Source organism: Trematomus bernacchii, unplaced genomic scaffold, assembly GCF_902827165.1.
Source record: "Trematomus bernacchii unplaced genomic scaffold, fTreBer1.1, whole genome shotgun sequence".
Classification (NCBI taxonomy): Eukaryota; Metazoa; Chordata; class Actinopteri; order Perciformes; family Nototheniidae; genus Trematomus; species Trematomus bernacchii.
Window position 1 is genome coordinate 2,207,569 of NW_022987607.1, and position 16,794 is coordinate 2,224,362.

A 16,794-nucleotide genomic window follows, 5' to 3' on the forward strand; every position below is an offset into this window, starting at 1 on the left:
TCAGAGCTCCTGCTTCAGAAACCTGTTGAGGTGAAATCTGCCCGGCAACTGATGACGTTACCATGACGACTGGGAATAATACAGTTCTGTGTTGTTAGGAACATTTAGTGAGGCTCAAACATTACCTTTGGGTTTCCATTGATCTGAAGTCATTTCCATCAGAGACATTTTCACTTACAAACTCAATCACATTTAGAAACCAGTCAATACTTCCTTTATTTACCTTTCCATATTGATCAGAGATGGATTTAAGAGACGGATCACGTTTTGTTCAGCCGGATAATATCCACATGTCTACCTTACTTTTATAATTTTCTAATCATAAATCTATCGATTAGATTTATGATTAGAAAATTATAAGGTACCCATGCGCAGCTTACTTCCGGGTTTTAGGACGCGTCGCTGCACCACTCTATAACGTGTCTGTTTTCACGATAGAAATGAGATTTATGATTGTAATTATTTAATGTAGCTTTCAGGGACTAAAGATAGACAATAGAGTATATCAAACCTGTGTCTACCTATACATTTTATATTGATTATTAATCACATATTAGTAAGGGACAAGTACAGAAAAACAAGGAAACAAATTTCGCTTTAAGATTTTTCTGCAAAAGATAATCATGTTTTTTTTAACCATACATCAATTTCTTCAAATGTTTATTATACGAAATCTGGAACAAAGCAGTGAAATGGCTAACCGGTTTATAAATTAAAGAAACAATTACAAGAAAGAACAACAATATTTCCAAAAGCCCTACCATTACATTTCTAACTTAAGTATTCTCACATCAATTGTTCCTCAAACTGTTGACTATTACATCTAATATATGGTAAAGCATTTCACAGTTAAGAATCAAATCATCTTTAGGAATAAAAATACTTTAATCTGTATGTTTTAAAAAAATAACCTCCAGGTTTGTTGTCTTTTGAGGATGGAAAAAGCCGTATAAAAACCTATAAATGTAATATGCATTTAACCTGATTGTGGAATAGAAACATATCATAACATAACTTACTAAAATGTCCTGACTGATATTGAGATGGAAATTGTGCCAATAATGTAAAAAAAATGTACAAGAGACGTCAAGTCGTTCATAGTAAACTCACATAACACCAGGGCCGTCCCTGGCCAACATGAGGCCCCATGCAAAATTATATGAGGCGCTCTGTTTAAGCGCATAGGTGCACCGCATTTTCGGCTCAGTTGAGGCACCCTCTGCAAGATGAGGCCCCCTCCGCGAGGTGAGGCCACACGCAGTCTGCATGGTCAGCCTGTAGGGAGGGACGGCCCTGCATAACAGTGTGATACATGCTGTTTACTTGCATGCTTCACATCTCCTAAGAAATCAAAGCATCCATATTTTACATTATTATATCATCCATCAAAACGATTTCATAAATATATTAGTAAAATGTTATAACAATGTCAGTCAGGACATTTTATTACAACTGTTGACGTTATGTTTTATTATATCAATCACGTTCAGTGCAAATTATATTACCGTTTAGGAAATGATTACATTCATGGCACAACACATTTGTCACTGAACCAGATATCCCGAATAACGCACGAAAGACGCGAAACCAAAAAGTATTCAGTGTCAATAAACAACAAAATGTTCCACCAACTAATCGTCAAACTTGATCTTCTTGCCCTGGAAAGCCAGGATCTGTCCTTGTTGCTCCTTCCTTTTCCGACTCGCCTCCCAAGATGGATGCAAAGCCTGTTCTGGTGGCTGCTGGGAGAATCCACCTCGCCCTCTTCGGTCACTTTGCCCCGTAAAGTCTCCTCTCCCTCGACCTCTGCCTCTGAAACCCCCCTCTGACGGCTTACTGTATTTGGAGCCTGAATTTCTTTCCCCTCCTCCTCCTCCTCCACCTCCTCCTCCGTCTTCCTCTTGATTTTGGAACTTGGACTCTCGTCTAAAAGCTCTATTTGGACCACCATCACCTCTTGGATTCCCTCGACTCATAAATCTTTCCCCACCTCTCCCTCTCCCTCTCCCTCCTCCAGACGAAGAAAGGGACGGACAGAAAACGGACTGAAACGAGTTCTTTTTCGACTTCAGCCTGGTCTCCAGCTCATCCAGCTCATTCTGAACTGGGTCTGAACTCTTCACCTCACTTTGTTTATGTGACTTCTCCCCATCTCCACTCTTCTGCTTTCTCTTCCTCTTGTATTTGTTCACTTTCCCGACGAAGAAGCCGCCATCGTCGTCGTCGCTTTCCTCCGAGTGAGAGGACTGTTTGTGGAATCGTTCCTCCGTGCTGTCGTCAAAGTACTCTTTCTCCTCATCGTCCGATATCTCTAAATCGCTCTCCACCTCCTCCGTCTTCCTGGTTTCCTGGAGCTCTTCAGGTGCCGGCTTCGTCTCCGGTTTCTTCTCTACAACGTTACTTTTAGGTGTGTTTTTCACATCGTCCTTTGCTTCACTTACTTTGATTGCAGCTGGTTTTACAATCTTAGACTCGGGCATTTCCTTTATTTCCACATCAGCTGAAGGAGTTGCTTTCATGGTTCCCTTTTCAATCTTAGACTCGGGCATTTCTTGTATTTCCACATCAGCAGAAGGAGTTGCTTTCACGCTTCCCTTTTCAATCTTAGACTCGGGCATTTCCTTTATTTCCACATCAGCAGTTTCACTTGAAGGAGTTGCTTTCACGGTTTCCTTTTCCGGCTCGACAACAGCTACCGTTTCAGTGTTTCTAACGATATCCTCCACTTTCTTATCCTCTATGATTTCCTGTCGCTCCACTTCAATATCCTCCTCTACTTTCTCACTCTTGCTCTCTACCTTTTTCTCTGGAGTCTGAGGCGTCACCTTGAGAGGTTTATTTTGTGGCTTTTCTTTAATTGCCTGCTTTCCTCCCTTCATCCGCTCTTCTTTGAAGGCTTTCACAGCAGCTTTGATGGTCTCGATCTTCTTCTTGAACTGAGGATGAGTAGCGATGCGCGCCGTGGCCCGATCAGATATATCAGACTTTGGGTTTTTACACACATGTTCAAAGTTCAGATTCTTCTGCAGAGCTGTTTTGGTCACCTGGGGACAAGGACACCGTTTATAAAGTTAGACATTTTAACAACAACATCTGTACTGCATATTAAAGTACTGCATACTACCCCAGTGTACATTTTGGCAGATATTTTAGATTTAGTCTTTAGACGAAAATAGTTAGTTATAATCACATTTTAGTCCTTTTTATCCTAGTTTTAGTCGATGACAACTCAAAACGTTTCAGTCCAGTTTTAGTCGATGAAAAATCATTACATTTTAGTCAACTTTTAGTCAAAATGTTGCCTCTCTTTAAAGGGGACCTATCATGCAAAATGCACTTTTGTACGTCTTTTCTACATGAATATGTGTCCCCGGTGTTCCAGGGAACTCACCAAGTGTCAGAAAACACAACCCTCTCTATTTTCCTCCATACCCAAATCTCTAAAAAAGGGGCTGCAACGGATCTGATAAAAACTGATCCAGATTTGAACACTGTCCTGACGTCAGGACGGTGGCGCTACGGCTATTGGGCCAACTCCACCAATCAGGAGGAGACAGCCACGGCCATTGCCGTTCGAAAGCGCTGGAGACGCTGTAGTACATATGCCAGGCCTGTAGATGGTGCTGTTCTCACTGAATCTGCCCTTGCAGAGCAGAGCTAAAAAAAAAGTGCAAATTGAGCAAAATGAGGCATGGCTAAAATGCATGATCTGTTTGGTATTTTGAAAACAGAAACGTATAAATATACCTTATATAGGTATGGCCCTACAATATATCATTTAAATATAGCATGATAGGTCCACTTTAAACTAAATCAGTTAAATACAAGTATCTGAAATTTAAATCAAGTCGACAGTATCAAGTGTTGAAATTCGTAAAGCAACATTTCACTGTTTTCTTAACACTTTACTTGTGTAATGATGAGTGACGTGTGCAGATTCCCAGAATCCCAACTAACTCAACCAATGACAGCGATGCATTTTGACAGACAAGACGGACAATTGGGGGAAAATATCCTGCATTTTGAATGTCCGATAGTCCACCATTAGGCGCTTTCACACCCAGTACTTTTCCCAGGAATAGTTCCCGGAACTTTTATTTCCTGGAACTATCTAGTAAATCGCGTTCACACCGGAATAAGTCCCTGAGGGAGCCGCTGACGTCACTTCTTCTTCTGCTTCTGCTTTGGGTTTACTGGCAGGCCGCAAACAACTTCACGCCGTATACTGCCACCCGAAGTCCCCGGCCGGAAGTCCCCGGAGTTGCGGACTGGCTTCAGTAGAAGCTGCTGGGACTCCCAGGGGAACTTCGGGTGAAAAGGGGAACCACCTCCGTAATTATTTTATCCAACGGTTAATTATGTTTTATAATTAATTAGACATATTCGCTAATCTGGTAAACATCCAGACATTTCTCACATACACAAAATCCACAGAGTGTGCAGTTTGAACTCACTTCATGCTCAACGTATAGGATATTAAGGTAAGCCCAAGTCTTACTGTTTAAAAAAAAGGGTATTATTTGAAAGTGTACTGGAAATATGAAGGAATAATTTATAACAATAGAAAAACAGAAGGGATTAAAAGGACTACATTGAATGGAGACATTTCTTGATGAATTTAAGTAATTTGGTGCCGTTTCAGCAGGACTTAGTATGCCTTAAGGCCCGGACACACAGAGCCGATTTCGGCCGTCGATAGATGTCTGGCCGTCGATGAGCGTCCTGTAAATAGAATTAATTATTATTATTATTATTATTATTATTACCACGTCAGGGGAGAGGCCCTTCATGGCGTGGACCTCCTCCAGCAGTCTGGCAGCTCTCCTCTGGTTTTTCTCGATCTCCATCTCCGTCCCTTTCTTCTTCTTCAGGGCGGCAACCTGTCGCGTCAACTTCCTGAAGATCAGCGCTCTCACTCTCTTCACCTCCTTCCTCATCCTCACCACCTCGTTGTTGAGGTTCAGGCCTTCGTCCGGCCTTTTCTCTTTGGTTTTCATCGGAAAGGGATTCTTTTTCTTCTTTTTAGCCGTTTTAGTTTGAGCTGCAGCCGGCGGCACGGCTTCTTCTTTCGTTTCCTTTTCAACTCCACTTTCCTGTGGTCCATCTTCTTCTTGTTTACCTCCTTTCTGATCTACCTTTTCTTCCTCCTTTTCTCCTGCTTCTTCTCCCTCCTCCTCTTCCTCCATCTCCTCCTCCTCAGCAGATGGCACAATGTTCTCTACTTTGTCCATGGTAAGCATGATCTGTTGAAACATTAACCCATCTTAACTCATTAACTGAATACAACTCACTTGTTCTCACAGGTAAAATCCATAACATGATTTAAAGGTAGGGTGGGTAAGAATGGAGAAACCAGCTCGAGTGCGCTGGAATTTGAAAATACACAGCCAAAAAAAAATCTGCCTCTTCCTTAAGACTTCCTTACAGAGCCCCTCCTCCAACACACACGAACGCGCACATGACCAATGAGGGCACGAGATAAGTTTGTGCACAGATGGAAGGCTGACAGGCAGGTAGGCCATCCAGTTATTTTAGCCGGGCCGGCTCAGATGATTGGTCGTGCTTTTTACAGCGCCACGGCTTCCACAGATGAAATTATTTTATGTATTTATTGTCAAAGCATTTCATATATTCATTGCTATCGGGATGTTAAGAGCATTCCATGGAATATAACAAGTGTTTCTGAAGTGAATTACCTACCTTACCTTTATTAAAATATTTAATTAGCAATAAATACTAAAAACCACAGAAAAAACCCACTTAAGATTAAGGTCAAAATTGCATCCATGCTGTCCATAAGATTTATCAGGAGACCATAATGACACACCTTTAAAAACATTATTTAAAACGTGTTTGTTGTTGTATTGCAATGATTTTACTCTGTTAACAGTACCAGCTACTTCTATATGTTTATATGGTCCTTGTTTTTTAAACTGTACTGCTACTTAGTTGTGTTTTACCATGGTGTACATATGTTAATTATCGTGTTTTTATTATTAATAACGTGTGCCTATTCTGACTTCAGACGTGCATCAAAACGTCCCTAAAACACATTACTATTAAACCATACTGCTTTATCGAAATATTACATTTAAAAATGTGATTTCGCAGCATAATAAAACTGAGTAAATACACTTATATACTGAGGGAGAGAAATGTGGTTTAATACCTCAGGAAAACAAACGTGGTGGAGCCAGCATGGATCACTTTTCACTTTTTTACGTTGTGAATATGGCCTTATTTTACGTATCAGTGACCTCAACACAACATGTATAGGCGTATTAAGTATATTACAACTCGCTGTCACGCAATAATATTACACTTACCGTTCAGAAGTGGATATTAAACACTTAAAATTAAGAAAAACGTCTCGACTCGTCGGGGGCAGCCATGTTTTTTTACCTCTCCTGTGACGTCATTCTTCTTCTTCTTCTGTTTGTTTAATGGCGCGTGGTAACCGGCGTTAAAAGTGCATTACCGCCACCTGCTGTATTCAGAATCGGAGGAGGAAATGTGCATTTGTTACAGCAAGCTAAAAGACAGCTTAATATTAACCAAGAAGTATGCATAAAATATATTTAAGATTTAAAAAAATTACACAACTTACAAAATACACATCTTGAGAGATATAGTAGTATATTATATATTATATACCATCCTATGTATGAAGAATTGGGAGGGATGAAACCCTCTTTAATGGTCACACATGCAGAGCACACAGCACACACAGTGACATTTGTTCTCTGCTTTTAACCCATCCTCGCACCAGGAGTCTAGTACTAGGAGTCTAGCACCAGGAGTCTAGCGCCAGGAGTCTAGGAGGAGGGGGGGTGTCCGGTGCCTTGCTCAAGGGCAACACGGCAGGGCAGGAGGTGAACTGGGACCTCTCCAAGTAGAAGTCCACACTCCATATTTAGGTCTGGTCGGGGACTTGAACCGGCGACCCTACAGCTCACAGTCCAAGCCCCTACTGACTGACACACTGCCCTATGTAAAGTATGTCTATGCTCCTGTAGTATTTATTTTCGACTTTTTTAAGAACATTTTTATCATCCAGAACATTTTATATTGCTTATATTGTTTGTATTTGATATACTATTTTTCATTTTCATTTAATTTGTAATTGTTAATTCTGTATTTCCCTGTTTAAGTATTTGTATTTTAATGTGGAACACAATGCTTCTGTAACAAAATAATTTCCCAAATTAGGATCAATAAAGTATATCTATCTATCTATCTAGCCAGGTATATATTGCACATCTATTAACGGCATATATATATATATATATTGCACATATTCATAGGTGTCATCCCCATCACCTTTTGAAATGGCCAATGTTGTCCCCACCACTTTTTTAAAGTATAACTTATAAATGTTCTGAAAAATAGCGTGCACAAAGAAACGTAATAAACAATAATACTGGTTTAGTTTTCAAATGTGCAATTTGGACATGTTAGTATGATGATTAGCACTAAATTAAAGTGCAGTGCCTCTCACATCCTCATTAATACACTAAATACTGAAAGTACTGGTAGTTTTTATTACCAACGGGTGATCTTTTTTGGTGCAGTTTCACATTGACATCATATTGCTTTCCATATCTTTCACTGAAGACACTTCTCCATGCTGGGATTCGAACCATCAACACTCTGATTCTTAGACATTTGTTTATCCCTTCAACCAAAGTACCTCACACGGAAGGAACATGACATAAGTATAAATAAATACATCAATAAATAAATGCATAAATAAATGCAGTTAACATTAAGCTCGATGGCTCTTTTCTGCTGTAACAATGTAAATGTCCCCTCTGTGGGACGAATAAAGGTATTCTGATTCTGATTCTGAAATGTATGAATAATAATGTGTGCGTACGCCCCCAAAAACTCACAGCAAGAGATATCATTGGGCGTTCAAACTCAGAGTATATTATGGTGGCCTAAAGGGTTCAGCATTGGTGTTACTTGTGGGGGCTTCAAGTACATTATATCTATGTTAAATCTTCATTATAAGTAAGCCATCAGAGGAAGATAAACCGCTAAAGCAGACTGGCATGTTGATGGTTTTACTGGTAGGGAACTGTAAAGGAGCATTAATGAACTACAGCAGTGCAAGTATGAAGAATATGACAAGTGATTAAACATAGATGTAATGTAAAATGTAAAATGACTGAGCACAGCAAAAGAATAAACAAGTTAAACCTGGGCCAACACATGTAAAACTATCTATCTATCTATCTATCTATCTATCTATCTATCTATCTATCTATCTATCTATCTATCTATCTATCTATCTATCTATCTATCTATCTATCTATCTATCTATCTATCTATCTTTCTATCTATCTATCTATCTATCTATCTATCTTTCTATCTATCTATCTATCTATCTATCTATCTACAGCAGCACTATTTCCTTTATTTATTTTGGAAAACAGCTCAAATTATGTTATTATGTTATGTTATTATGTTGCATTGTTGGAGAAGCCTGTGACATAAGATTTTCAACTGCATAATTACTCTGTAGCTATGTCAGATTGACAATAAAGAACCTTGAACCTTGAACCTTGAAATACAACACTTCAGATTCAGAGTGATGCTCTTGATTTCCGCTATGGAACTGCAACATTGTTTTTTACCGCTGTAAACACGTAAAATACATAATTCCAAAGTTAAACTCAGTGTCAATTTATTTTTAAGTTTTATTTTGGAAGTCAAAACCGGAGGTCCCGCCCCTTTCTGCAGCTACCTGTTGCTTTTCCTCCACCTTGACGCTCAGGTACGGATTCGGTCGAAAACTTTCCAGAAACTGTGACGTTCTTTGAGCGGATTTAACACATGGGACTTTGCAAATGGATTAAAAACAGAAATGTTTAATGTAAGGCGGCAGAGACAAGATTAAACTCGGGAATCAGTTGCTGGACGCACCGTGTGAAATGTAAGTAAGTCCTCTAATGGAGGAAAGAGCCATGACATGTCGCCATGAAAGTGAAAATAAGTTGTATACACTTAATTGCTTTTGCCTTCATGTGTTTCAAATGATAACACGTAGTTTATGGCACTATGTAAGGTGGAAAAACTGCAAAACAATGTATTACTTTGTCCATTACCTTGTCGCTTATACCTTACTGTTAACATTTGTACCAACACGTCACGAAACACCAGACCCTATTTGTAAATAAGGCAATATAAGGCTAATTCTGTCCACAAATCATATGTATTACTTGTAAAAGATAAATGAAGATACGTTTAGCTTCAATAAGATGTTTTTATTATTTCGGCTTTCATGCAACCTACAGCAGGTGCATGTTTAGTTTAGTGTAATGAAGGAAATTGTGTTGATAGATAGATAGATAGACATTTGGGAAATGTTTGCGTTGCAGCAGCATAAAAAACAAGGCAATGCACATCATAGAAATTAAACACATAAGTTTAAAAAAAAAAACTCATTGGTTTGCAGCAATGTTGTCTGTAATCATGCAAACTATATTGGATCAAATTCCAAGATTGTTATATTGGAATTGGTATTTTTGATTCAGCATCAAAATATAAACACAGGAGGAAATGGTTTTGCAAGCTTGTGGGAGAATATCATTTAAAAAAAGCATTTCATATAACATTTCTGTCTTTATTTAATAGTTGCAATGAAGCATTTTGCATTATAGAAATCCCCCTGACATCATTGAGTGACATGTTTATTGTCTTTGTCTGTGTGTTCGCAGAAGAGAACCGGTTGGGTGGCTTTACCTCCACCTGAGGATAGTAGTTTCACATTAGTTGAGAGGAGAGATGCCCTCAGGTAGCTTCAAGTGATTTAAAGGTCCCATGACATGCTTTTCTGGTTATTACCCGTCCCCTTGTGTGTTATGAAGGTTTTTCTGCATGTAAACGGTCTGCAGAGTCCCAAACCCTCAAAGTACACCCTGTAGTGAGTAAAACTCTAACACAGAAAAGACCTGTCTATGCTGCCCCAGAACGCCTCGTTGGGGATTTATCTTTTTCCATTGTTTACTTCTTGGGTATAGTGACGTATTTTGGGTATAGTGACGTAACGTAACGTAACGTCAAGCCGTTACGTTTGGGCCAATCCACGGACTTCCTCACACACACACACACACACTCGGCGGGACGTTGCGAGGCTCGCTGCTGCGAGGAGCGGGACACTGTGAGCTGGCTCACTGGTGTGGGGTCGGCGAGACAGAGAGACACCGCGGAACTCAGCCTGGTCACACACACAAACTCCCAGCCAGGCTGTGTTTCGGGCTGGGTTTCGCTGTGTCTCGCTGTCTCGCAGACGGCCACTGGGCTCACAGGGAGGGGGGGGCAGGAGCTCAAACAAGCCGTTTAGGACAGAGAGTGAAAACACATACTATACAGAGATGCTGTATGAGAAACCAATGTGAGTTTGGAACATTGCACAATATAAATCTATTTTAGTATACCTCAACAATGGAATTATGATCAGTAGAAATGGCCGTGACATGTTTCCCTTTATTTGCACACAAAAGCCAGATTATGAGAAAGTAAACAAAGGTCCTTTAATGCGCTCTATGTTAGATTGTGATTTGTTTTACATGTTTTAGCTGGAGGCTTCAAACAGTCCCAATGGGTTTATGCCTCTTGCTGCACTGGATATCGTGTGTTATCTTTATTTGTGTTTAATTGTGCAAATAAACCTAAACCATACCTTTTTTAATTGAGGATAACAAATTGAAACGTCATTAAGAAAAATGTATTAATAATTGACAACAAGAAGTTGAAAACTTTCCAATCAGTAGTCAACAATCTAAATAAACGCAAATAAATTATAAGTTAGCAGAATAATTACGGTTTTAAATCCTCAAGGGACCACCTGTAAACAATACAAATGTTTGAATTATTGATTGAGAAGGAAACAACTGGTTAAACAAAGAGCAACTCAAGAACACTGGAGCTAAGAGTTCTCTGAAGGGAATATTTTTGGTATATTGTGGCATCAGTAAACCATGCCCTAGTTTACTGATGCTATTTCAAAACTGGTTTACTCTTTACTTTAAAGGTCTCCTCTCAATCAAAATGCACTTTTTGATGTCTTTTATACATAAAGATGTGTCCCCGGTGTGTCAGGAAACTCACAAAGTGTCAGAAAATAAAACCCTCTCTCTTTTCCTCCGTACTCACATCTCTTAAAACGGAGCTGATCCAGATTTGCGTCCGATATGACGTAATATCTGAAATGTAGGCTGGCTTTACACCCACGGGCCTATCAGAAACGTTGCTATCAGAAACAATGCACGACGTGTTTTGGGACGTAATATGGTCTTTGTTTACATTAGCAAGCATCGCTAACACTCAGAGCTAACCTGTACTGGAGAGAGTATGTGTAAAGAAGCAGGAAATATAAAAAGGTTTCAAACTGTTTCAGAACTACTCCTTGATGTGCTTTTGAACAGGATGGTGTTTTATCACGGCAGCATTTAGCTGAGTTTCTGCTGGTAGAATTCTGATCAGGCATTAGCTCCGCCCCCTCTTTAAAAAAAAGAATCTACTGACCCAGAATCAGCACTTTAGTTACAGGCCTGAAATGGGGGGATAAGAGGGATGTCTAAAATGCATGATCTGTTTGGTATTTTCAGCAAAACACTTCATAGACATGTTATTTTATAAATTGTTAAATATCTGAGACCTATAATATATGCCTAAAAATAGTATAATAGGAGACCTTTAACCTAATTTGACTTAATTTTCTCTACTGCTTGTTGCAGATCTTTGAAAGCCGTCAGTCATGTCCACCGGCAGCAGCGTGAGATCGTACGAGGAGCGCTGCGTGGACCCGGTGGAAAACAGACTCCCTGATCCCAGAACAGTGAACAAAGCTCACCTGAAGGACTCTAACGGGAAAGAATCGGAAACCATCGGCTTCATCCCTGGTTCGGCTGATCCTTCATCTGCGACGCAAACCTGCAACCCCTGCTCCCCTCCAAACAGCTGCAGGAGTTTTGTGTGCAGCGTCTTAACATGTGGACTGTATCGAGTCTGCCAGAGATCCATTTTATCTCCGTGCATCAAGGAGAGATCCCCGGATGAACCAGAGAACGTGAGCCTACGATCTGTAAACCCAGGAGGAAACAAAGAAGAAGAAGTCGACGAAGGAGATTGGCTCGGAGACGTGTGCTTCGCTGGAGTAAAAGTCCACACTCCAAGAGAGTATTTAGATGAAGATCGATCTCAGTCGTTTGTGGTTTCAGCCGGTGGTCAGAAACAGGCGTCCCTCCACGAGTCCATGAGGTTTTTGGACTGGGATGACGGAGAGGAGAACGTGGATTCTCTGATCACAAAGAAGCTGCTGGAGCTTTACTCTGAGTATCAGATCGAGGAGTTGGCCAGGTGCACAACAGACTCTGTGTTCCTGAGGAAGAGCAAAGCCATCAACCAGCTCATCAACTCTCTGGCAGAGGAACATAAGATGGGAGAGCAGGAGGCAGAGTGCCGATTGGTGAAAGGAATCATCCGCATCAGCACCAGAAAGAGCAGCAAGAGGAGGCCGAACGTCTCTAAGGGGGAGAGGACGATGTCGGACAGCGGCAACGAGACCATGAGGGAGAGCGACTCGTTTTCATTCAGCAACAACAGTGAGTTTGGCTTATTTGACTAAAGAAATACCTCTGAAACGACGTATGAAAACACACATGAAACTAGGGCTGTGCAATTAATCGTATTTTAATCTCGATTACGATTTTGGCTTGCAACGATTACGAAAACAATGTAATCGAAATAAAACTATTATAAACTATTATTATTATTTTTATTAAAAAAAAAAAAAAAAATGTTTTTTAATTTTTTTTTATTGGTTTTTCAGTTTAATTATACTTAAAGTTCAGGATAATCAACTGTTAAAAACGTACTGTTCAATTTTTTTTTTCAATATATGGATGTTTTCAAAGTAAATGGATAATCGTTTTTAATAATCGTGATATCAATTATTGGCCAAAATAATCGTGATTATGATTGTTGCCATAATCGCACAGCCCTGCATCAAACCATCACAAAACTGCTTTTCTTCCGGCATGACTATGTTTTTCACTCTGTTTCCTCCAGATGACTACAAATCAAATCCAAACATCCAGATATCAGAGCTGACCTCCTCGGACCAGTGTGCCAGAGAGATGTGGAGGACCAACGGAGGTGTGGAATCACTCTTTCAACGCCTACTCTTGTTTTGATATGATAAGGGAATGTAGCTTTGGTTGCGTGTCATTCAATTATTTCCCAGTTGTTTGGTTAGCGGCTGTGAGCAATGTGAATGTTTTGTTTTGCATAACTTGGCTGGTATAACAGGGGAAGTCCGTCCTGCATGTGCCGTAAGTGGTTTGACTTCCTGGTAAATTCATTTCCAACTTAAATCATGTGCTTTTAGAGACATCGGGATACTTTTCTTTTTTTTTTTTTAATTCCCCTTGCGTCCTTTTTTAAATGATCTTCTCTCTAGTGTCTCTACTCTGACATGTCTCCATGCTTTAATGTTCAAAAAGCTCTTTATTTTTCTCATACAGCCAAAAAATGTGAAGCAGCGTTACTGTACTTCCCTTTTTCACCCCTTGTACATGATTACCCCTACAAAAACACAATTACAATACAATTTAAAATATTAATCTAATCATTTATCAAAATCAGACGTTAAACAGTAGTGTCTCTACTTTAAAGAGTCCTCTCCTGCTGATGTTCAGGTGTATATCAGTATGTAGTCTCTCTACTTTAAAGAGTCCTCTCCTGCTGATGTTCAGGTGTATATCAGTATGTAGTGTCTCTACTTTAAAGAGTCCTCTCCTGCTGATGTTCAGGTGTATATCAGTATGTAGTGTCTCTACTTTAAAGAGTCCTCTCCTGCTGATGTTCAGGTGTATATCAGTATGTAGTGTCTCTACTTTAAAGAGTCCTCTCCTGCTGATGTTCAGGTGTATATCAGTATGTAGTGTCTCTACTTTAAAGAGTCCTCTCCTGCTGATGTTCAGGTGTGTATCAGTATGTAGTGTCTCTACTTTAAAGAGTCCTCTCCTGCTGATGTTCAGGTGTATATCAGTATGTAGTGTCTCTACTTTAAAGAGTCCTCTCCTGCTGATGTTCAGGTGTATATCAGTATGTAGTGTCTCTACTTTAAAGAGTCCTCTCCTGCTGATGTTCAGGTGTATATCAGTATGTAGTGTCTCTACTTTAAAGAGTCCTCTCCTGCTGATGTTCAGGTGTATATCAGTATGTAGTGTCTCTACATGTCTCCAGGCTTTAATGTTCAAAAAGCTCTTTTTCTCATACTGTCTGTGCTGCAGCACCTCTTTTCACCCTCTGTCTGAAACCAGAGCCCAGTCTGCTCTGATTGGTTAGCTGGCAGGCTCTGTTGTGATTGGTGAACCACTTAGGCTAAGGGGCGGGAAATCTCTATCACGTACAATGTGTTGGAGCGCTAGCCAATAGAAGCGCTAGTGATGTCACTTTGTTCATGAAGTAAACAAAGGAGTCTAATGGAGGCATGTTGCAGGGATCTTAGCAGACTGAGCAGACCATTAAAAAAGCATAACAACAGAGCCTAGTTAATAAATGTTTTTTTCACACCTTCGCCCCACTTTTCAAGTCTTTTTTTCACCTCTAAGTGTTTAATGATTTATAGTTGGAATGCACTGTGAATAGTTGAGGAACTTATCGATATGCCAGGATTAACCTTTCTGTCTTTTTTTTCCAGGTCGTACCTCCAGCTCCCCCTCTCACACGGAAACGAACTCCTCAGGCGTGCCTCTCATTCGCACCTCTGTGAGAACATGAGTCCTGCAGATTCTACGCTTGAATTATTATTATTTGTCCTGCCGTGTCACCAAGGTCCCGCTATGGGGACGTTGAAATGCGACACTTCTTGCACTCAGGAGACTTTCTGAGGCCGGCTCTCTGCATTGAAAGAAAAAATGTGAAAAAGTTTCACATTGTCTGAAGGACGTCAGTGAACTCAGGGTAGCGTGTAGATATTTATGCTTGGAAATATAATGTGTATATTTGAAGGATTGCCTGATAGAGCAGGTAGATATCAGCAGCAGCAGTTTCACCGTGCCTTCGTCCTTGAAGGAGTCATTGCTCATGAAACCTGACTCGTTCGACTCGCTCCTTGTTTTGCAAAGATGCATTTCATCATCTTGTACACATCTGATATTTGATTTTAAACTCATTTGTGTGACTTTTAAACTGTATTCAAGGCTCTTAATTCAGTGGTTGTGCTTGACATATTTACAGTCTGTGATTCTAGAGGAATGATCGTAATTTATGCTTGGGTAGTTTTGCCATATCTCATATTAATGTGGCTAAAGTGTGAAAAAATGAAGTAATACTGTTTTGTTTGGAAGGAAAAAGCAGTTTTGTTGAATGGCTCAAATCCTGTTCTTTTAAACGTTTCTTTATGCCTGGAAGTACAGACAAAATAATAATGAAAATGGTCAAATACAGAAACCAAAGAAGTTGTACTTTAAGACATGGGACTTTCAAAAAAGCCAAAGAAGTTATACTTTTTCTGTGCGTAATGAACCAAACTTTGTCTTGGACACAATTTGCCTTGGTGTAATTGCAATAAACTGTAATTGCATGATGACTATTGCAAACCACTTTTAAAATGCTTGTTTCCTGAATGCAGTTTGAACACTTCATTATCCAGTGTCATCTAAATCAGGCATTGAAACGGCAGCGTGATCTTGTTTTAAATCATAGATATCTTCATAATGTGTAACTTTAATATGATATGAACTCACCGCCACTTACAATGTCTATTATTAATTAAGGTACAAAAGAAAATGCATACATATATCTTTGTGTCTTTGTTATAATTACAACCAATTCAATTAGCTTTTAGCACTAATCATTGTTGTCAAGACAAGTTCAAAGCTACAGAAAAAGTTAATAACTGTGCCTTGAGTGAAGATGTGTCTTCTGTGTCCAAACAATGTGTGTTTTTTGCTGTTTATCCTAAGTATAATAACATGATCCTCACATGAAGCGAAAATCAGTTTGCTGCATTTTCTATAGCCGTCCTGTCTGTAACTCATATCTCATAAAATGCTCTTAAATCTGGTGTGACCTGCAGCTAGACTTCAGGTTGTATCCTGAACTATAACTATAACTTATTAAGGACATTATCTGAGGCTGACTCATGAAGTGAAAGTCTGTTTTGCGTGTAGTGTTTGCTCCTGGGTGCTGATGGGAATTTTGCCAGCTGACTCTGTGGAATTTATCTGTGCTTCTTATCAGCATTAGCTCATATTGTAATGTTGCAGGTAATACACGTATACAGAACTCTCCAGATGTTCACAGCATCTACCCTCTTGTGCCATGTCTTAGCATACAGAATAAACTACTTATGTGACAGGATAGTTTAGCTAACTAAACCACACAGCATGTTTTTAGTGTGTCAGGAATTTGGCTTCAGCATCAGTGTGGTTTTTAATGAAATGATGTGAAACTGGTAGCTCTGGTTTTGATCCAGGAACATAAATGCAATGTCATAGTGATTAATGTGTCATATAAACTGTCAAATAATCGTTGGATTCATACTTTGCATTTTTGTTTGCGTTCAGAAGGTTTTGCTTAAATTGCTTGTACTCTCGCCAAGATTTCATATTTCCTGCAAAGATGTGTTGTGCCTATATTGCCAGTAACCTATCGTTTAACTGTAAAAACAATAAAGTAAATTTAAGTGAAAGTAAAAGAAGATTTTGTTGAGTTTTGTTTGCCACATATGACCACATGCAGGACTCAAAGTATGCAGCTTTTATTTAAGGTACTTTA

General features: G+C 39.5%; 2 protein-coding genes across 3 annotated transcripts; one reads left to right on the top strand and one right to left on the bottom strand.

The window, feature by feature from the left end:
• Positions 1 to 188: 188 nt before the first annotated feature.
• On the bottom strand, positions 189 to 6,424 carry srfbp1 (serum response factor binding protein 1). 2 transcript variants are annotated; one of them, XM_034131076.1, is made up of 4 exons: positions 6,327 to 6,424; positions 4,767 to 5,243; positions 2,535 to 3,044; positions 189 to 2,465 (listed from the first exon to the last, which is right to left on the bottom strand). In XM_034131076.1, exons 2-4 carry the CDS (start codon positions 5,238 to 5,240, stop codon positions 1,632 to 1,634), a joined length of 1,818 nt encoding a protein of 605 aa, XP_033986967.1. In that variant the 5' UTR covers positions 5,241 to 5,243; positions 6,327 to 6,424; the 3' UTR covers positions 189 to 1,631. The 2 variants fall into 2 exon arrangements, with proteins under 2 accessions (XP_033986967.1, XP_033986966.1); XM_034131075.1 differs by having other exon boundaries at positions 189 to 3,044.
• Positions 6,425 to 8,738: 2,314 nt separating this feature from the next.
• Positions 8,739 to 15,747, top strand: LOC117482912 (keratinocyte differentiation factor 1-like). The gene is made up of 4 exons (XM_034131149.1): positions 8,739 to 8,938; positions 11,745 to 12,611; positions 13,078 to 13,164; positions 14,714 to 15,747. Exons 2-4 carry the CDS (start codon positions 11,765 to 11,767, stop codon positions 14,791 to 14,793), a joined length of 1,014 nt encoding a protein of 337 aa, XP_033987040.1. The 5' UTR covers positions 8,739 to 8,938; positions 11,745 to 11,764; the 3' UTR covers positions 14,794 to 15,747.
• The last annotated feature ends 1,047 nt before the right edge of the window (positions 15,748 to 16,794 follow it).